General features: G+C 33.2%; 2 protein-coding genes across 2 annotated transcripts; both read right to left on the reverse strand.

Annotated features, from left to right (window-relative positions):
- Nucleotides 1-9,916: 9,916 nt before the first annotated feature.
- On the reverse strand, nt 9,917-10,804 carry LOC110709358. The gene has a single exon (XM_021887570.1). The coding sequence runs from the start codon at nt 10,802-10,804 to the stop codon at nt 9,917-9,919; it is 888 nt and encodes a 295-aa protein (XP_021743262.1).
- A 3,750-nt stretch (nt 10,805-14,554) lies between these two features.
- LOC110709359 lies at nt 14,555-16,593 on the reverse strand. Its single transcript, XM_021887571.1, has 3 exons — nt 16,260-16,593; nt 15,920-16,164; nt 14,555-15,439 (listed from the first exon to the last, which is right to left on the reverse strand). The coding sequence occupies exons 1-3, from the start codon at nt 16,591-16,593 to the stop codon at nt 14,555-14,557; spliced, it is 1,464 nt and encodes a 487-aa protein (XP_021743263.1).
- Nucleotides 16,594-23,376: the final 6,783 nt, after the last annotated feature.

Consider the following 23,376-nt stretch of genomic DNA (forward strand, 5'->3'; position numbering starts at 1 on the left):
GTTCCCCATTTTCTGGTTGATTTCCCCCTGAAGAAGAAGAAGAAGAAGAAGAAGAAGAAGAAGAAGAAGAAGAAGAAGAAGAAGAAGAAGAAGAAGAAGAAGAACTTTCGGACTGATGACCTGGTGGAGGATTATTCCCTACTGAATTGTTATAATAATAATAAGGGTATGGAAGGAGCAAATGTTGACAATGTGCCTTTTCAACCCTAACGAGGTAATTACTTAGGAAAGCATAATCTGGGTACCATTGACCATAATAATCAATGTATTTGTGGTAGTTTGGAATGTCTCCTGGAAGATAAAAGTCAGAAAATCTTTCTTTGACAGCACGATAAGGAGGATCTTCTGGGAGACAATGAACAATTATTGTTGAAATGAGGTAAGGGCTGGGGTGTCATAAACTTTGTCTCCTAAGACATTACTCATATAGGAACAAAAATATCGATCCTTTTTACATGATAGGGGTGACCATTATGTTTCTTAACGAGTGTGCCCAACTGGATGAATTTGCTAGGTAAGATTGGCCTCCTGTAAAAGAAAAGACTTAGAAAAGAATTCCCTTCCCAAAAATAAAAATAAATAAATAATATAGTTCTCACATGAATTAAGTTCAATGTTCAATCAAACAATTTTAATCATTCCTAATCACATAATTACATGCTCACAAGTAATCCATAAACATGATTAAACATCACAACCTAAATATTAATGCATACAAGAACATGATTATTTCTAACTTATATGCCCAATTTCTTTCCTACCCAACCTCACCAACATGCTTTTTAAAAGCTATTAACACATAATACTTACCTTAATCCTTTCTTTCCTGCAAAATGAACAAGAGATGCAAACCGATTCGGGGGAATACTACCCGTTTGGGATCCCTAGGACCCCAAGTGATGGGATTTTTGATGATGATGAGGATAGAGACGTTGAGGAAGCTGCCTCTAATGTTTGATCTGATGTTGGCTCCAAAAATGGAGACGGGGAGGAAGGCCCGTGTGCCTCAGAGTCAGACGGCGAAGAGGTCTCCCAAAGAAGAGACGGGGAAAACCACGCCTCAAAGTCCAGCTTTAAGGATAGTAGTGATGATGATGATGATGATGATGATGATCTTCCTCCGCTTGAGGATGGCGAGGAAAAAGAACAAAAAAACTATAAGGAGAAAAACAACCCGATTGAGATCCATGTATCAACCGATACTTTGGTTGTTATGAGGTGGCGTTCCTAGCCGGTCTCCGGTTCCCTCTTCACGACGCAATTAAGGCCATCCTCCGGGGGTATGGCCTGGGTGTATGGAAGTTGACCCGAAATTCTTGGGTCAACATTTTGGGGTACATTGTAACACCCCAATAATTATCTCTTAAAACCTGTAAATACCCTGAAAAAAATCCAAGAGAATTACTGGCGTGCTACCGCCACGTGTTCAAGCGTTAAGGCTTTATCAGAAAATAGCAGCGGAAAAAACTAACTCAGTTATAAATCAGTTTCAAACCAATAACCAAAACCAAATTAAATCATACAACTTGGAACCATTAAGGCCCTTATTTAAAACCCCACAAAAGCAGTAAATAAATAAAACCAGAGTTTAAATAAATTCAAACTTATGAAAAGAAATAAACTGCGAATAATAACCAACTCTCCACTAAAAATCCCACCACCTTGATGGAAGTCCAAAATATGTAAACACCTGTGATGAGTCTGCTCCCCAATATTACAAGTGTAAAGATTGGATCATTATAGGGTCATTAAAAGGCGAAGGCCATGACCAAAGAAAGACACACAAAGCACGCAATCAGCAAAGCTGAGTACATACAAGCTACAAAACATAAAAGAAATCCCTAACATGCTACTAATAATCAACCATTACGCATCATTAGTTTATAGACTCGGCACATGACTCAACTATTTATATTACTAAGACTCCATTAATTAATAATAGGTAAATCGTTATTTTTATTCATTGGATTACGCAATAGACAAGAATGTCCAATCCATGCTCCATTTGGAACATCAATAAAAGAAAAACCCCATGCCTCCTTTCGGAAACATCAATAAACATCCAACGACCACGGGCGCAACTCCGTGACCGTAGTTAGTATGAGATCTCACCTAACTCCTAGTTTTAAAAATATTTGAAATAGGAGACTCGTAGATCAGACGGCCTCGATAAAAGTACACGGCTAATAACTCATGTACCCCAACCCCTGATTGTCATTACTCCAGATATGCACCAATCCAAAGTATTATTGCTCATCCATCTTGCACTTTACGTGATTTACAGGTTTAGAATTGGTGATGACTCATATACATTACAATACAAACATTCCAAACACAATTCAATCAAACAAGGCAAATTCCCAATTTAAATTCTTGATTTATTAGTGACAAACAACATTTATTATTTATTCCTTTACTACCTCGGTGTATAAACACCTTGAGTGCATAAGGCACCCCAAATCCTTAACCTTGTCTTATAAGATTGAAATTCTTCCTTTACTCATCCTGCTTGCATAATCATGAATGAGTAATAAATTAATCATTACACCAATCATATACCTTTTCTCTAAGCGCACCTTGCATAATTAGAGCACAAATAATGCTTGCAGTATAAAATAATGCACATCATTTGAAATTCACAATGTATAACCAAACAATTTAACTCAGTCAACCCTATACATGATACTAAGTTCTCGATCCGTCCTTAAACATGCAACTACAAGCAAGGTTTCGTAACTTGTGCGTACCTTGAGAAATGAATTGGTATGCCACTTTACTATTTAGAAATCACCTTCAATAAACTCCTCTCCTAAACCAAACAATAACATCTCAATCAATACCCAATCAATCAAATTTACAGCAATACTAACTTACTTTAAAACCTTCAAAACCCAAATAAAACAACACTTTAAAACCTTCCCTTTAGTTAAAATTAAAGGCTTATATATCGTTCTTTAAATTTTCTTCATAAAAACCTTAAAATACACTCTTATACATGAAATTACAGCAAGTTTAAATTTTAATAAAAATCTTAGAATTATTTAAAAACCCTAATAATCTCCCTTTATAATGGGTGATTAAACCCTCTTTATAAAACATCAAACGTAATACTTAGAAACTATTTTCAGCACTTAAAACTTCAATAAAAAATATATTTATGCTAAGTTAGCTTTAAAAATGTTTAATTTTTTTAATCAAACTCAAGGATAATATTTTAAGTATAAAAAAACTTCGTTAAAATAAAAAAACTGCCCAGAAATCATATTTAGAAGCAGAATTTGGTCACGAAAGGGTGGTGCTCACTACTGCTAAAGGTAGTGAGTCTTTCTTAAAACGTTGTTTTCACATGAAAAACACTACTTTTTCATCAAAATGAGATGAGTTCATAACCTAATCGGGATTAAAACGGGATTAATATTAACGAACGGAAATCTAACAGTTAAAACACGAATTTAAGTGTTTAATATAATCTCGAATTAATTTAAACTAATTAGTATTTAAAATCACCAAAATTTCAAAACATCATTACTATAAAAACCCTAAATCAGTTGTTCATAAAAACCCTAAAATCATGATTTTCAATAATTAAAAACCCTAGGTTATAAAATTTACAAAATCTGAAAATTATGACCATTTATAAAATCTAAATTATAAAGTTTAATCATCAAAATAAAATTTGAGACTAATTAAATTAATTTCAAAAAATAAAATCAAAACCCATAAATCAATAATTATATTACACAAATTAATAAAACAAAGGAGAGAGAAAATAAGACTAACCTTTTTGTGTGGGAAGTTTTTGGGGATTCATGGGGTATTTATATAAGAGATTGGGTAAGTAAGAAGATTGGGCCTCATAAAATTAATGGGCCAATTAGGTAAATGAAATGGACTAGGTTTTGTTTGTATTGAAATAAATTATAAAATGAAGGTTCATAAAATAATTTGTACCAAAATAATTTTTGACCCAAATTAATAATTTGAATATTTTGAAATTAAATTATGGAAAAATACAAATCAATATTATAAATAAAATTAAATTTCATTTATAACATATTTAAAAATACGGGAGATTACAATCTACCCCTCTTAAAAGAAGTTTCGTCCCCGAAACTTTACCCAAAACCGTAATTTTCCAAAACCATTCAAACTTTTGTGTTTTGTATTGCTGTAAATTGCTTGATCCTCAACATGCACACTCAACAAACTGAACTCTGTGCTTAATCAACTCATACTTGACCAAAGTTTAGATACTTTAATTGCATGTAAATACAATGATATTGTTGCCTAAAAAAAATACAATGATATTGTTCAATAATAAGCAAAATCATGCAAACTCAAGCAATAAATAGCATAATTGAGGTAAAGAGCGTGAAATTACATCGCATTCTACCCCCTTAAAGAAAAGAGTTACGCCCCCGTAACTCACCTCAATAAATAACATCGCCAAGCATTTCATTATAATTTCGTAGGTCGTAGATCTCCTTTTAATCATCTCCCAATCCTCTACGAAACACTCGTAGTTTAACTCACGTATCCACACTTAAATACTTATTAACTAGCTCACCAGTGCTCTTCTAATTTCCCAATTAAACTTACTCAATTCCTTCAAATCATAAGCTTATTCTCAAAAATTCCCAAGTAATAACCTTTTACAAAAAACAAGAAAGTCATAACTCAATTCTCAATTCAGTATTCATTATCACAACATGTTTCATCCATTTTTCAAGTAAAATAAACTCTCATTGGGTGTAAGGTTTGGAGGTTAGTCAAATTAAAGAAAGAAATATCCTATGAATAACCCCCCCCCCCTCCAAACAATAATTAGCATCATTAAATAACCACAAATCAAAACTCACATAATTACATGCTTCACATACCGCATAAAGATCAATCACAGATATTACATTGCATAAATCATCCCATATACCACATATATAATTTAAATCCCTTGCAGAAATCACTTCATTCAACACTAAATAACACAAAAATTGAATACAATGCACATAAAAAGAATTCATCAACTTATATGCCCATCCTAAGACTACCCAAAACTCACCGATAAAATGACACAAATAGTACCCAAGTTAAAAGAGTATAATGAATATTCAAATTCATTTTATTTTAAAATATTTATATAACACACTAATTTAATTATATATAAATACATACTTATTATTTTAAATAAATGCTAAATTAATTAATTTTAAATAAAATAATTTTTAAAAACAACATTTTAACTTTAAGTCAAGTACTTCAATCCAAAAACGTTAGATTTAAAAACAATAGGCGCCCAAAAACTTTAAATTAACTTTAGTGGTAATTAAATCGAACCTAAGCTCCCAGATACCACTTTGTAAAACCAAATAATTCTTTCTAAAAACCTGTAAATACCCTGAAGTAAATTCAAGAACTACTGGCGTGCTACAGCCGCGTGTTCAAACGTTAAGGCTTTATCAGAAAATAGCAGCAGAAAAATTAACTCAGTTATAAATAAGTTTCAAAACCAATAACCAAAACCAAATTAAATCCTACAACTTGGAACCATTAAGGCCCTTATTCAAAACCCCACAAAAGCAGTAAATAAATAAAACCAGAGTTTAAATAAATTCAAACTTATGAAAAGAAATAAACTGCGAATAATAACCAACTCTCCACTCAAAATCCCACCACCTTGATGCAAGTCCAAACTATGTAAACACCTATGATGAGTCTGCTCCCCAATATTACAAGTGTAAAGATTGGATCATTACAGGGTCATTGGAAGGCGAAGGCCATGACCAAAGAAAGACACACAAAGCACGCAATCAGCAAAGTTGAGTACATACAATCTGCAAAACATAAAAGGAATCCCTAACATGCTACTATTAATCAACCATTACACATCATTAGTTTATAGACTCGGCACATGACTCAACTATTTATATTACTAAGACTCCTTTAATTATTAATAGGTAAATAGTTATTTTTATTCATTGGATTACGCAATAGACAAGAATGTCCAATCCATGCTCCATTTGGAACATCAATAAAAGAAAAACCCCATGCCTCCTTTCGGAAACATCAATAAACATCCAACAACCACGGGCGCAACTCCGTGACCGTAGTTAGTATGAGATCTCACCTAACTCCTAGTTTTAAAAATATTTGAAATAGGAGACTCGTAGATCAGACGGCCTCGATAAAAGTACACGGCTAATACCTCATGTACCCCAACCCCTGATTGTCATTACTCCAGATATGCACCAATCCAAAGTATTATTGCTCATCCATCTTGCACTTTACGTGATTTACAGGTTTAGAATTGGTGATGACTCATATACATTACAATACAAACATTCCAAACACAATTCAATCAAACAAGGCAAATTCCCAATTTAAATTCTTGATTTATTAGTGACAAACAACATTTATTATTTATTCCTTTACTACCTCGGTGTATAAACACCTTGAGTGCATAAGGCACCCCAAAACCTTAACCTTGTCTTATAAGACTTAAATTCTTCCTTTACTCATCCTGCTTTCATAATCATGAATGAGTAATAAATTAATTATTACACCAATCATATACCTTTGCTCTAAGAGCACCTTGCATAATTAGAGCACAAATAATGCACATCATTTGAAATTCACAATTTATAACCAAACAATTTAACTCAGTCAACCCTATACATGATACTAAGTTCTCGATCCGTCGTTAAACATGCACCTACAAGCAAGGTTTCGTAACTTGTACGTACCTTGAGAAATGAATTGGTATGCCACTTTACTATTTAGAAATCACCTTCAATAAACTCCTCTCCTAAACCAAACAATAACATCTCAATCAATACCGAATCAATCAAATTTACAGCAATACTAACTTACTTTAAAACCTTCAAAACCCAAATAAAACAACACTTTAAAACCTTCCCTTTAGTTAAAATTAAAGGCTTATATATCGTTCTTTAAATTTTCTTCATAAAAACCTTAAAATACACTCTTATACATGAAATTACAGCAAGTTTAAATTTTAATAAAAATCTTAGAATTATTTAAAAACCCCTAATAATCTCCCTTTATAATGGGTGATTAAACCCTCTTTATAAAACATCAAACGTAATACTTAGAAACTATTTTCAGCACTTAAAACTTCAATAAAAAATATATTTATGCTAAGTTAGCTTTAAAAATGTTTAATTTTATTAATCAAACTCAAGGATAATATTTTAAGTATAAAAAAACTTCGTTAAAATAAAAAAACTGCCCAGAAATCATATTTAGAAGCAGAATTTGGTCACGAAAGGGTGGTGCTCACTACTGCTAAAGGTAGTGAGTCTTTCTTAAAACGTTGTTTTCACATGAAAAACACTACTTTTTCATCAAAATGAGATGAGTTCATAACCTGATCGGGAATAAAACGGGATTAATATTAACGAACGGAAATCTAAAAATTAAAACACGAATTGAAGTGTTTAAAATAATCTGGAATTAAGTTAAACTAATTAGTAGTTATAATCACCAAAATTTCAAAACATCATTACTATTAAAACCCTAAATCAATTGTTCATAAAAACCCTAAAATCATGATTTTCAATAATTAAAAACCCTAGGTTATAAAATTTACAAAATCTGAAAATTATGACCATTTATAAAATCTGAAATTATAAAGTTTAATCATCAAAATAAAATTTGAGACTAATTAAATTAATTTCAAAAAATAAAATCAAAACCCATAAATCAATAATTATATTACACAAATTAATAAAACAAAGGAGAGAGAAAATAAGACTAACCTTTTTGTGTGGGAAGTTTTTGGGGATTCATGGGGTATTTATACAAGAGATTGGGTAAGTAAGAAGATTGAGCCTCATAAAATTAATGGGCCAATTAGGTAAATGAAATGGACTAGGTTTTGTTTGTATTGAAATAAATTATAAAATGAAGGTTCATAAAATAATTTGTACCAAAATAATTTTTGACCCAAATTAATAATTTGAATATTTTGAAATTAAATTATGGAAAAATACAAATGAATATTATAAATAAAATTAAATTTCATTTATAACATATTTAAATATACGGGGGATTACATACATAGCCGCCTGCGAATGGCAAGGGCTCCCCCCCCCCGGCAGGGAGGCTTTTGCACACATGCATTACTTCAGCCGAAGCCCAGGCGGGTGGTGTAACACCCATGAAATTCCTTTCTTTTCAAATACTTGTTTTTCCCTGTTTAAAACTTTTAAATAGGAATATCTAAGACATTACCGCCACCTAGAAAACGATTAAGGCAACTATCAAAGAAACGCAGCGGAAGACTAATTTAAAAACAATTCAAACCAAGTCAACATTGAAAAGTTAATCAACGAAAGTAAAGTTAAACCAAAGTCAAACAAAATAAAATATAATCAACCTACAACTTGGAACCATTGTATGCCCTTATTAAAACAAAACGAACTCAAAACCCTTTTTCAGTACAAGAAAAAAGCAAAATTGCGACGTATAAAGTTCGTTGGAACTTATTCAAAATCCGTCGGAAATTGGTCATTTTTCGACGGAATTTCCGTCGTAAACCTCATTTCCGACGAAAATAACTTTGTCGGAATTTAAATTGACTTTAACTTAAGGTCCGTCGCAATCTTCCGACGGAAAAAACTCCGTCGCAAGCTTAATATTCCGACGGAATTTTCCGTCGGAATATTATATTTGCGAGGAAAAATTCCGTCGAAAAATTATATTTGCGAGGAAATATTCCGTCGGAATTTTATATTTGCGAGGAAAAATTCCGTCGGTGTTTTATATTTGCAAGGAAAAATTCCGTCGGAAGTTTATATTTTTCTGTCGGTAGTTAATGTTATTTGCGACGGAAATAATCTGTCGGAACGACCTTCCAACCCGCCAGAAATTTTTGATAAAAAATGCATTTCCAAACCTGAATTTTGTTTATAATAAATCGACAAAAAAAATGCATTTCAAAACATGAAGTTGCTGCAACGAAAAAAAAAAAATTACCGACCTACGAAATTATATATATATATATATATATATATATATATATATATATATATATATATATATATATATATAAATATATATATATATATATATATATATATAAATTATGTCCTAGTACAAAAGATAGTCCATAATTTGGTGTCCATACCAAACAAAAGCTATGTTAGAGTGAATCTTTGCTAGACTAAAGCTAAGCTACGCAATCACCTTGGTACCCTGGCCTGCTCCACCACTACTCGGGTCATCCCTTGGGTCTCGATGTTGAGGAAGAATGGTGGAACATCAGTGCCTCGAGGCTATCGGTTGCCTTCGGGAGGTTTTTCACACATTCCCAGAGTTCCTCTCCTAACATGATGTGAGGTGGTGAACCTTTTTCGACTTTGTTTTTACAAAATGCAGTTTTACTTTTTCGAAAAGGATGATTTGTCGGAAGAAATTGACGATGGCAATCAAACCAAGAAACCTTACCACCATGTTCGAGCCAAAATGCTTTGCTTTTCTCCATGCAATATGGACAAGCCTTCTTACCGGCTGTGGTCCAACCAGATAACATAGCATAAGCCGGGAAGTCACTAACGGTCCATAGGATGGCTGCTCGAAGATTGAAATTCTGTTCTCTCGAAATATTGTAAGTATTTGCCCTAACTTCCCACAACTGTTTCAACTCGTGTATGAGCGGTTGCATGTAAACATCTAAGTTGCCCTTAGGATGTTTAGGACCAGGAACGAGTAACGAAAGAAACATGAACTGTCTTTTCATACACATTGACGGAGGCAAGTTATAAGGGGTCAAAATGACAGGCCAACAAGAATATTGTCCCCCAAACTGACCATGTGGAGCAAATCCATCCGTACATAGGGCTTGTCGAACATTACGAGGTTCAGAGGAAAACTCAAGAAAGCAATTGTCAAGGTGTTTTCACGCTTCACTATCGCTAGGGTGTGCCATTGTGCCTTGAACTCGAGGATTTTTAGCATGCCATGTCATTTCCTCGGAAATGTTTTTAGTTGCAAAAAGCCTTTGTAACCTAGGTGTGATAGGGAAATAAAATAGAACATTCAAAGGCACTAAGCTACCTTTAGAAGTCTTCTTGTATCGGTCGCTGCCACACACCCTACATGTAGATAATTGAGCATCATCTTTCCAAAACAACATACATCCTTTCGGGCATGCATGAATCTTTTCATGGGGCAGCTCTAACCCCTTAACAATTTTCTTGACCTCATAGAATGTCTCGTCCATGTGGTTGTTATTAGGAATCGCTTCATTAACCAAAGAAGCAAATCCATCAACACATCTATGCGGAAAATTATACTCGCACTTTAGGCTAGTGATTCTAGAAGCCGTCTCTAACACAGATAATAAACTCCCTTCGTATGACGGTTGTTCAGAAGCCCTTAACAAATCAAAAAATTGCTTAGCATGTGGATTAGGCTCCTCCTCTAATGAAACAACCGCCTCTTCGGAATGCCCTTGATCTTGAGACTGACCAAATGCATCCAAAACCATTTCACGATATTCATTTGACCGCCTTTCACGAGTTCCTGGAAACCCTTCCCCATGACACATCCACTCATAGTAATTAGGTAAAAAACCACTGCGACACAAATGAAGTTTAACCGTATTCCCATCCCAAAGACGTTTGTTTTTGCATTTAAAACATGGACACCTAACTTCATTCGGGTAGCTACTCTCGGGATGATCTTCGACATATTTAAGGAATTCATCTACCCCCTTCAAGAACTCAGGATTAATAGAATTCCCAACCTTGCTTTCGTACATCCAGCTACGTTCTTTTCGTTTCATGATTACAAGTTCTACACAACTAACATATATGCCATTAATCACATTAGTCACAAAGCACAATATAAATTCATTATATATCAAAGTTTTATGGAAATGCAAATGAGAAGAGAAATGATTTCCAAGGGTCCTTATCACTCCAACCTAACCCATCCTTGGACGTTCAATCTCACTAGTGAATGTATGCCAGGATTTCAATTCTATGGAAAATCCGGCAGCATTTCTCTACAGTTCTCCAAGTACACGATATAGGCGATTAGAAACACCTATATATGTACTTAGAGAACATTGTAGAGAAATGAAAAGCAAGGATCTTCCTTAGAATTAAAAAAAGGAATACATTCACCATCTAATTGAGAATAAACGTATAAGAACAGTCCCAACAAGGGACTATTCAAGACATACGCCTAATGTGTATGCCTTGAATGGGTATCTAGGCATATGATTATGCAAATGATTTATTTAAAAATATTAAAACTAAAATAACATACAAAATATAATACAAATATATCATAATTAAACTTATCATAAACAAACATATCATAAAACCATAACATTAATATAAACAAATCAAACCAAATAAAACCAAACTAAATTAACATATCAAAATATAGTAACATGCATTATATAAAATTAAACTTAAGTAAGAAACATTATATTAAACTAAATAAAACTAAACTAGATTATAATGAACTAAAGTAATCTAACATACATCATATTAAACAAAACGAACAAAACCTAACTAATGTTTCATAATATTAAACTAATTTAATATACTTTAGTAAAACTAAACTAAATTAAACCACGTTATATTAAAAAAACTTAACTAAACTACATAATATTAAACTAAACAAAACTAAAATACATTATATTAAATAAATTTATCTAACATACATCATATTAAACAAAACGAACCAAACCTAACTAAAGTTTCATAATATTAAACTAATATAATATACTTTTGTAAAACTAAACTAAATTAAACAACATTATATAAAAAAAATACTAAACTAAACTACATTATATTAAACTAAACTACATTATATTAAACTAAACAAAACAAAAGAAAACTACATTATATTAAATTAAGTTATCTAACATACATCATATTATACTAAACTAAAACAAACCAAACTAACATTTCATTATATTAAACTAAACTAACATATAAAAGAAAAATAAAACTAATTTAAAGTACATTATATTGAAATAAATTTAAACTAAACCACATTTTATTATAAAAAACTAAACTAAACTACAATATATTAAACATATCCAAACCAAAGTAACATTCATACATTATATATTAAGTTTAGTAATGTGACTAACCTTGATTTGCACTTGTTTTTGACAATTAATCAACTAATTTGTACTAATCCTACAAAAACTTTAAAGAAAATAAAATAAATAATGGTTTATTCAATTTTTTAATATAATTAATTGAAAATTTAAAATTAGAAAAAAGGGGGGAAGTAGGAAACTTACCGGCGGATTAATTTTCCGTCGTAAAGGTTTCGACGGAAAATCAATCATAACACTTACATTCCGTCGAAAAATTGCGACGAAATAGATTCCGTCGGAAATTTTGAACATTGCGACGAAATTAACCGTCCATCGGAAGAGATCCGTCGCTATTTGTTAGTCACACAAGTTTTTCAAGCATACAACATTCAATAAAATTTCTCACTAGACACTACATAATTTAATTAATGTTGACTACGCATCGAACGGGTTTCCCACTCAACCTCCCCCAAATATATTGAGGTTACTGACACGGGAGCTAACCGTGCCAACATCAATAACCACACATAGGTGGCGGAATTCCTGCGCAAAATAATAATAAAAGGAATGTACAACGTTCTGTACTCCAGTAGAAGTTATGGTTAAATATAAAACTCCATAACTTCCCCCATATGTTCATACTCAAGGTATATAAGTTCCAAGAGTTTTGGTGTGTAATCTCTTTCACTTTAGGTTATTTACATATTATCAAACTTGGTGATGATTCTCAAACCATAATCATCCAATCAACAATAATTATTCAAACAATCAAATATAGCAATTTAATTCTTAAATAATTAGTGACCACATAATCTTTAATGTTGAATCCTTTTTAATTCTACCTTGGTGCCAATGACACCTTAAACGCATAAAGCGCCACAAATCCTATCCCTCGATGTTAAAAATACCTTAAGTGCACTAAGGCACCAACATACAATATTTTCCTCGTGTACATAGAAACTTATATAGCTCTTTCCTCATGCTTGTCGCATTAATAAAAATTATATGAACCATAATAAAATTCCTTTCAATATTCCAAATCAAATTAAACATTTAGTTTAATTAAACATGCTCTCTAACATGCCATAAATAAATATGTGGTTCATAAATAATATTCCAAACTATTATTTTCCATTCAATAATCCACCACAAATAAATCGTGCTTCATAATCCAATCACCAATAACATCCAAATCATAATTTCCATTCCAAACCTAGCATGATACTACTTGTAATCAATCAAACACATTTATCATGCTACTACATCAACATAACTATGCTAAGTTCGCGAACGTACCTTGTATACGATCTTAAAATCGCCACGACTAATAAAAATCGCTCACTTCAAAGTCTCCTACAATTTAAAATCATAGAAGAGTATTAAAATCCACTCTTCACAAATTTCCAGTAATATATACTATTATAAAACCTCTCATAATTTAATTAAAATAAGCTGAAATTATATTTAAAACATCATACTCTAATCCCAATTAATGGGATATTAAAATTCCTTAAAGAAACTTGATTTTAAATGCTCTATTAAAAATTCCAGCACTATATTTTAGTTAAAACTTGATGTAATTAAGCCTTAAAACACTTTAATCAAAACTCTAAACCATTATATATCATAACCATTCAATAATTTACAAATCAAGAACCTAGGGTTTCAAAAATTGGGGCTTTTTAATTAAAAATATAATCTGAAAATTAATTAACACACCACTCATAAACAAACATCAAAAATCAAATCCCAAAACTGATAATTAATATTTAGATCTAGGATTAAATTGATTTTTTAAAACAATGTTTCATTTTTTTGATTCGAAAGGGGAGAGGGCAGCGGCAGCCACTACGCCAGCTGCCAGCGCCGGTGGCTGCCTGTTACCGATGGCTGACGCTGGTGGCGGCCGGCGGCCACCTGCTGCTAGTGGTCGATGGTGGTGATGAAGGGGAGCCAAACAGAAGAAAAAGGGGAAGGGGAAAAAGAGAAAGAAAAGGAAAGAAAAATAAAGAACAAGGAGAAAGAAGTTTACCTTGGGTTTTTCTTTACTCTGTGCAAAGTTTGATTTGCCTCATATGTGGGAAATTTATACCCCTTCTCTAGAAACTCTTTTCCCTTAACTTTCCTCTTTTAATTTTCCGAATCCCATCCCTAATAAAACTTTACTAAAATAAAACTTTCCTTAAATTAAACCCCAACTTAATTAAATTAATTAAATAAATAAACTTTCCTTTTATAAATACTTCCAAACTTATTTAAAATAAATAATTAAAATACTTTAAATAAAACAATTCAATTTAATTAAATACTTCTCAAAATACTTATTTTAATTAAAATAAGTATAAAAATACGATGTATTACAGGTGGAGAGCGTGGTATACTCTTACCACATATGCTAAGTACCAAATGACCTTAGACAAGGTGTCTAAGTGGGATAACTGGAAAAAGCGCTTCTATCTGGTGACTTTAGCTCTAAGATGAGAGTGGGGTTAGGTGGGTTTCCTGAACCACTCCAACAGTAGCTCCATCATGATACATCTTCAATCGTTGACCATTTACCTTGAACGCTTCACCCTTTTCATTTACTAGCTTAACCAAACCAAACTTGTTCACCTTAGTGACAGTGAAGGGACCCGACCACCTAGACTTTAGTTTTCTTAGGAAAAGCTTCAATCTAGAATTAAAGAGTAGAAACTTGTCACCCGGTGCAAACTCTCTTGGTAAGATCTTCTTTTCATGCCACTTTTTGGTATTTTCCTTGTATATTCTTGCACTATCATACGCTGACAATCTAAACTCATCCAACTCATTGAGTTGGAGAAGTCTTTTCTCTCCCGCAACCTTAGAATCCATGTTAAGCTCTTTAATTGCCCAAAAAGCTTTGTACTCCAACTCCACGGGAAGATGACGTGCCTTACCGTACACTAGTCTGTAAGGTGAGGTACCAATTAGTGTCTTGAATGCGGTTCGATATGCCCAAAGTGTGTCATCAAGCTTCATACTCCAATCTTTCCTTGACTTAGCCACTACCTTCTCTAGAATAGCCTTGATTTCGCTATTAGAGACCTCAACTTGACCACTAGTTTGAGGGTGATAACTAAGTCCGGTTCTATGATACACTCCATATTTCTTTACGAGGTTGTCCAATTGTCTTTCATGGAAGTGAGTACCTCCATCACTTATGATAGCTCGTGGGACACCAAACCTTGGAAATATGGTCTTCTTGAAGAGCTTCATGACCACCTTGGCATCATTTGTTGGTGAAGCTATGGCCTCGGTCACTTGGACACATAATCTACGGCCACGAGTATGTAACAATTCTAATTGGAAGATGGAAACAGCCCATGTAGTCAATACCTAAAACATCAAATATCTCAGCTTCAAGGATCCCAGTTTGAGGCATTCCGTGCCTCCTCGAAATATTGCCAGTCCTCTGACAAAAATCACAAGACATGATGAATAACCGCGCATCCTTGAACACAGTAGTCCAAAAGAAGCCTCATTCGTTAAGCTTGGCTATGGTTCTAGAAGGGCCATGATGCCCACCATATGGAGAGTTATGGCAACGTTGTAAGATGCAGTTCACTTCCCATTCGGGGACACACTTGAGAAATAGTCCATCTGCACAGTCACAAAACAAAAAATATCATCCCAAAAATAATATTTAACATCATGGATAAACCTTTTCTTTTGTTGATAGGACATATCCGGAGGTAGTATACTGCCTACCAAATAATTGGCTTAATCGGCATACCAAGGTCCTTGTGATACAACTGCAAGTAGATTATTGTCAGGAGGAGAATCATCAATAGGTGTAGAATCCTTACCTTCATATACCTGATTATAGACAAGTGATCTACAACCACATTCTCTTCCCTTCTTGTCTCTGATTTTAATATCAAAGTCTTGGAGTGTGAGTACCCAACGAAGAAGTCTAGGTTTGGTCTCTGACTTAGCAATGAGATAATTTAATGTTGCATGATCAGTAAAAATAATAATTTTAGAACCAACCAAGTATGATCTAAATTTCTCCAAGGCAAAAGTTATAGCTAGAAACTCCTTCTCTGTAGTAGCATAGTTGACTTGAGTATCATCAAAGTTTTAATAGCATAGTAAATGGCATGAAATCTTTTTTTTTTCTTTATTTGGCCAAGCACGGCGCCCAAAGCATAGTCACTGGCATCACACATGATTTTGAATGGAAGATTCCAATCCGGAGCACATATGATAGGAGCCGAAATCAAGGCTTTCGTAATCCTGTTAAAAGACTCGAGACACTCATTAGTAAAATCAAAAGGAGCATCTTTAAGTATAAGTTGGGTTAGTGGTTTTGCAATTTTAGAAAAGTCCTTGATAAAACGGCGGTAAAACCCCGCGTGATCAAGGAAACTCCTTACCCCTTTAACATTAAAAGGTAGGGGTAATTGCTCAATAACTTCTACCTTTGCTTTGTCTACCTCTATACCTTGGTCATAAACAATATGACCCAATACTACACCTCGTGTCACCATAAAGTGACACTTTTCCCAGTTTAAAACCAAATTGCATTCTTCACATCTTTTCAAAACTTTAATGAGGTTAGATAAACAATTATCAAATGAAGAACCATAGTGTAGACACCCATTTGTGTCCCCCCAAAACAAAACCTAGTGATGAGTAACTTTCACGTCGAATCATAATCGAATGAAGTGAAAGTGTGGGAAGTCTAGTGTTGCGGTTAGTTTTTATTTCTATTCTTTCTCTCTGTTTTTGAAAACCTATTTTAAGAAAACAGCTAATCTAGTTGGTTTGTTCCATGGAAAGGGTCAAATAATAGTGTAGTTGGTTCGAGTTCGAAAAGAGGTTTCCAACGATATATTATAAGCCCAATTCCGATGAATAATGAGGAAGTTTGGCTAAATTACTAAATTGGGCCCGGTTTGATATTTATATGCGGCCTAATGATCTAGAGGAGGGCCTATTATGATTTATCATTCATAATGTGATTAGGATTGATTATAATCTTCTAGAATCTTCTAGAAGGTTCTTTTCATTCCTAATTTAATTAGCATTGATAAATTGACTTTTAGGAGTTTTAATTGAAATAAAAGAAGTGTTTTTAAGGAAAATACAGTTTTGCCCTCTCGTACGTTTAAATTTTATCAAAATAAGGAAACGCGTGGAAAATTATTTCTAGCGCCATACGACAGACCTGTCGCCTGGCGATAGACCTGGCGTCTAGCGACAGATCTGTCGTCTGGCGACAGGCGCGTGTTTGACGCTACAGTCCTATTTTATTCTTTTCAAAACTCTGATTCGTTTTTTATCATATCCGGCTGATTTTCTCTATAAGTAGCCTCCTAAAACCTCCGTTTTCAATCAGCAAATCTCTTTTCTAAACTAGCTTTTCTCATACAAAATTCTGCATTCACAAGATCTAGACACACCTAGCATTGTTCAAGGTTGCCTTTGCCCTAGACGTGAAAGGTTTGATATTTCTGAGGGTTTGGTCCCAAATCCCTCTTTCAATTATTTAATTTAATTCTTTGATTTATAATTTCCTTGAAGTTACTAACGTGTATATTTTGTTATTAGAAAGAGATACGAGGCATCCAAGTAAGTGCTTTAATTGTTTGCATTGTTATTATGATATAAAAATTATGTCTAGGGTGTTTTGATCTTCCTAGTATCATGTTTACGGTGAAGAATAAGTTCCTTAGATCAATTATGATTTCTATGAGGCCTTTTATTGTCTTTCCTAATATTCATGTTAGTATCATGTTAGGGCTAAAGCTTTGATTTTTTATATTTAGTGACATGCTAGGGTTTGTTATTAATTTTGTTAGTATCATGCCTAGGATCTTGCTATTATTATTATATTTATAATTATTATTATTTAAATATATTGTTATTGCTTGATCACGCCTTTTATGCATGTTTAAAGGGAATTTGGTACTTGTAATCACGCTTAATAAGATAATTAATAATCTTGTTTAGGGTTAATTTGATTATAATTCAAGTGATCGCCAATAATAGTTTTATTTGTGCATTAATATTAAACCAACATAGATAATCTGGTTTAGGGTTAAACCTATTGATTGCATGTTAGTCAGAAGCGCAAATGAATACGATCAGGATAAAGTAAAGGCCTATTATTAGGGCAGGTTCAATCTCTTTTAGGGTTGATTTGTAACTTCATCCCCGAACTACCAGTCATGGTTCCAGATCTATTGGAGTTAACGATCTCCTAGATTGTTAAGGGGTGTAACCTTCACCCTGTGAACGGTTTACAAGTTCTTAAAACTTGTTGGCGACTCTTTTGCTTTAGCTTCTTTCCCTTTGGACGCCACCGTACTTTAGTGTATGATCACAGTGGGGTTAAAGTTTGGGGTAATTCTTGAAATATTCCCTACATTTTTTGGCGACTCCACTGGGGAGGATTTCTATTTTAATTCCTAAAATTTATTTTGGCAATTATTTAGAATGAGTGGATGAGAGTCGAAAAGTTCTAAGTATTTCATGTGCGTAATTTTGATTAACATTATTGTCATATGCATAAAAAAGATCTCATTGGAAAGACCATCAATAACGAGTTAAAACATAGGATTTTTACACGTAGAAAATTTGAGGAATATTTTTCACAACTAGGATCGAAATAATGCTGCGCAAAACTGGAAAATTTTATTGAGCACAGAAAGATGCTGAGGCATGTAGGAACTGGCATCCAGAAAACAGAGTCTATCACCAAGGATATGACTCTGTCGCCAGGCGACAACATCTGTTCGCTGGCGCCAAGTTCTTCCAATACCGAGCCTGTAACACCCCCGATTTACTAACCAATAATAAATGAGAATTAAAGGAAAAATAAACAACCTTTGAATAAAATAGCGGAAGCATACACTTAAATCAGAGGTATTACCACCACACTTGACAACCTGTCAAGTGTTAAGGCTTACAAAATCCTAATAATTATAACCTAATAAACTAGTTGAGCTATTTATACAACTTTACAAACTTGTTATAGCAAACTAATCGATACACTTGAGCTCTTTTAGCTACAACCACTTGATCAACCTGTTTAGACAAACTTGACTGCTCACCATTAAGGACAAATTCTAAAATAGATTGTCGCAAACACATAGGTAGCAAAACAAAATAACACATGGCCGCCATAAGAAAAAGACATGGCCGCAAACACAAGTAGCAAAACAAAATAACACATACGTCAGCAAAAGCTGAGTATTCACCACATATCAGAATATAGAGTATAATTGAATAATTTACAATACTAGTTCAATTAAACAATGTAGTTCGAAACTAAATTACACATTGTACTCTGAAAAATAACCTTTATCAACTCAACCTCGAATAATAATACGAACCTTTACCCAATCAATTCATAAAACCCATAAGTGTGTCATGTTCGTTGTTCTATACCTAACCTTGGACATGGGTAATTCGAATAAAACCAACAAGTATAAAAACTTGAATACTCCCAATAACCAGCAAACACCTTGAACCAGACCACATACGGGCCAATTTCCACTGTAGGGGACCATAGAAAAATAAATAATAAAGATTGTACCTCATTCTTAACTCATGATTATCATCCTCTTACCAACATGCCAAGGACTAAGGTATATCACGTCGAGCCTCAGACCAAGAACAAAACAATAATTCTCAACGTTTTGATCTCATACATCGATCAAATAACCATTCACAAATTAATTTACAATATCTCAATAATGCATAGGTTCCCAAAGAACATAACAATTTGGTTCAAAAACTTCTCAACTCTTAGGAAAATAATACTAGTTCCCACATATAATTAACTCAAAACCCAAAAACAATACTCTGCATTAGCAACCCTAAAACCTCGATAAAACAATACTCCCTATATAAACAACATTAAAAACCTTAAAATTAGCACAATTAATATAATCAATAATACAACAATTAAATCATATATCACGACATATTTAACAATATATACAATAATGGATCATATGAATAACAGATTTTATAAACTTACACATAATAATACAAATTATAACACAATTTACTCCAACAAAAAAGTTCGTGTGATCACATATAATAATTAATATGATCAAACAATTCCAAAGGGCGAAGCGTGATTACCTTTCAACAATTATTAAAACAATGAGATAGTACACAGTTGATAACCGCACGCAAATTGTGCAATTGTGCAGTGAAGGAATGATGAGAAAATTAATTAAATCACTCAAAACTCACGGCTAACTAACTGATAAGCGAAAAGGTAATGGTGTGCTCTTGTGAAATTGTATCAAGAATGAATAATAAAAGGGTTGATGATAATATAATGATCTCATTATGGAAGAATAATATAAGGTCAACAAACAGATTAAAGGGAATGCTAGTTATTGCTTTTAGGGAAACAAAGAAGTGGAATCAGATGAAAAATCATCTTGCTGCCAACCTTATGAGGACTCTCGTACGGCAAACAAAGTGTGCTTGGCATCAAGATGATTTTTTTCATCTGATTCCACTTCTTTGTTTCCCTAAAAGCAATAATTATCATTCCCTTTAATCTGTTTGTTGACCTCATATTATTCTTCAATTATGAGATCACTATATTATCATCAACCCTTTTATTATTCATTCTTGATACAATTTCACAAGAGCACACCATTACCTTTTCCCTTATCAGTTAGTTGGCCGTGAGTTTCGAGTGATTTAATTAATTTTCTCATCATTCCTTCTCTGCACAATTGCACAATTTGTGTGCGGTTATCAACTGTGTACTATCTCATTGTTTTAATATTCGTTGAAAGGTAATCACGTTTGGCCCTTTGGAATTGTTTGATCATATTAATTATTATATGTAATCACACGAACTTTTTTGTTGGAGTAAATTGTGTTATAATTTGTATTATTATGTGTAAGTTTATAAAATCTGTTATTCATATGATCTATTATTGTATATATTGTTAAATATGTCATGCTATATAATTTAATTGTTGTATTATTTTGTTGTATTATTGATTATATGTTATAAAATAAGGTGAAAATATAAGAGATATAGAGAGAATTAATCTGTGTGTTCTACTAGTATTTCATATAGTGGAGGTATAGATATATATAGATACAATACAATTGATAGGATTTGCTTGGAGAATAATAAACCCTAAAATCTAGAAAGTTCTGGAATGATACAAGCGTATAATGGACATCCACAAATATATATTTCATAACACTCCCCCTCGGATGTCCATTATCTAAGAATGTGCCTCGTTAAAACCTTATTAGGAAAAATCATGTGGGATAAAAACCTAATGAAGGAAAAAGAGTACAAAATTCTTCGTAATACGCTTGGGATGCTGCCTCGTTAAAAACCTTACCAGGAAAACCCAATGTGGGACAAAACCATGGTTAAGGGAAAAAGAGTGCAGCGCGTATTTGCTCTCCCTGATGAATGCATAACGTATTAACATAAAATCTTCCAGTGCAATGAATCTCATGCGATATGGTTGGGTTACTTCTTCCATGTAGCAGAACACCATTTCTTGATGATTGATCCTTTCAAATTGAACTTGGGAAGATCTTCACATGGACTTATTGAGGCGTCTTCATTTCTTCATACTTGTGGAAATAATACAAGTGTTTACCACTATTTCATTCGATAGTTTGTTTCGAATTATCATAATAATTAGATGTATGCCTTCTTCTGGAGGTCATATATACTACAAAAATGATAATAATTGATCACATTATCCAAACATAATTACATGGCAACACTTGATATCATCATATATATTTCATTTTTCAGTATCATATGAATTAAGAAGTTAAGCTAATTAAATATCTTGCTCATGGCTCTTCTAGACCATAAGAATCTTATTCTCACTCAATGGTATCTCAACTCTATTCTTTAATTAAACATTTCATGTTTTATATGAGAGTTCGTCAATGAATACATAGACTTGTTGAATCTCACATACTCAAACTTCTGGTTGAGATATCGATGATGTAGTCGTATTGACATTTCATGAGTTTGATAATAATTTCAATATTCAAGATATAAAATATGTAGGTTGTGTATTTAAATGCATCGTACATATGTTCTTCAGGAACTCTTCTTACATGAATCATAAAAAGCTATTATTAAAATGACGTCATCAATAATTTTATCACTAGTGTAAGCCCATTAGAATATAAATATTTCTTTGTAAGCTCCCATCAATGTTGTATGTACGTCTTACTGTACATTGGACATACATTCATACATAACTAGGGCTGTACACCGGTCCAAAACCGGACCGGACCTGACCCGGACCTGAATGGACCGGGACTTGAATCCTTGATTTTTAAGGACCGGAGACCGGACCTGAATCAACAGGTCCGGTTCCGGTCCAGACCTGATAAATCAGGTCCGGTCCGGGTTTGGACCTGAATAGACCTGATTTTTTTTTTATTTTTTTAAAATAAGATGAAAGTGCTGACCTGTTTGGACCTATTATGGACCTGCTTGGACCTGTTATGGACATGTTTGGACCTGTTTTGGACCTATTTAGACCTGATTGGACCTGTTTAGACCTGTTTGGACCTGTTATGGACCTGTTTATGGACCTATTTAGACTTATTAAATAAAAAAATAGTTTTACCGGTTTCAGGTCCGGACCTGAAATTTCCGGGTTTTACCCGGACCGGACCTGAAACCCGGAATTCTAGAATTTCAAGGACCGGGACCGGACCTGAATCTGCAGGTCTGGATCAGGTCCGGTCCCAACAGGTCCGGTTCAGGTCGATTTTCAGGTCCGGGCCAGTTTATGTACACCCCTATACATAACCACAATTATTATATTGAAACTAGCTGGTGCATAAATATGAGATATAGGAATCATGATAAGATATTGAACAAAATGTACAATGAGTAATGCATCTAACAACTTCCTAAACATGCAATAAGAGATCCATTAACCTATGACTCATGCATGCACATAGGTATAAGACTCAAATTAATGCAAGACACTATACAGTGTGGATTTAAAAATCCATATTTTATTGGACTTCTGGTCCATGATAAACTTTTGATGATTATCATTATGTTAACATCATAATGGACATATGTTTTAGATCCCTTATCCAATAGTCCATTCTATCATGCATATGCATATTATTCATCGGTTCCATTGTGTACCGGTATCATAAAATTAATTTAATGTACATTTCGCATGCTACTTTATAATGATATCTGAATACATTTCTCAGTGTTGGTACCATCACAATATTTTCTTACATAATAGGCCATCTATTATAATAATTCAAATATCTAT

This window comes from Chenopodium quinoa, unplaced genomic scaffold, assembly GCF_001683475.1.
Source record: "Chenopodium quinoa cultivar QQ74 unplaced genomic scaffold, ASM168347v1, whole genome shotgun sequence".
NCBI lineage: Eukaryota > Viridiplantae > Streptophyta > Magnoliopsida > Caryophyllales > Amaranthaceae > Chenopodium > Chenopodium quinoa.

Bases quoted from the DNA above. Each gene is read 5' to 3' on its own strand.
- LOC110709358 (XM_021887570.1), bottom strand. From the start codon at position 10,804: ATGAAACGAAAAGAACGTAGCTGGATGTACGAAAGCAAGGTTGGGAAT.
- LOC110709359 (XM_021887571.1), bottom strand. From the start codon at position 16,593: ATGGTGACACGAGGTGTAGTATTGGGTCATATTGTTTATGACCAAGGT. The intron at 16,165-16,259 runs GTGACTATGCTT...ATGATACTCAAG, and splicing joins CAAAATCATGTGTGATGCCA to TCAACTATGCTACTACAGAG. The intron at 15,440-15,919 runs GTATATGAAGGT...TTGATGTTTTAG, and splicing joins GATCACTTGTCTATAATCAG to GTATTGACTACATGGGCTGT.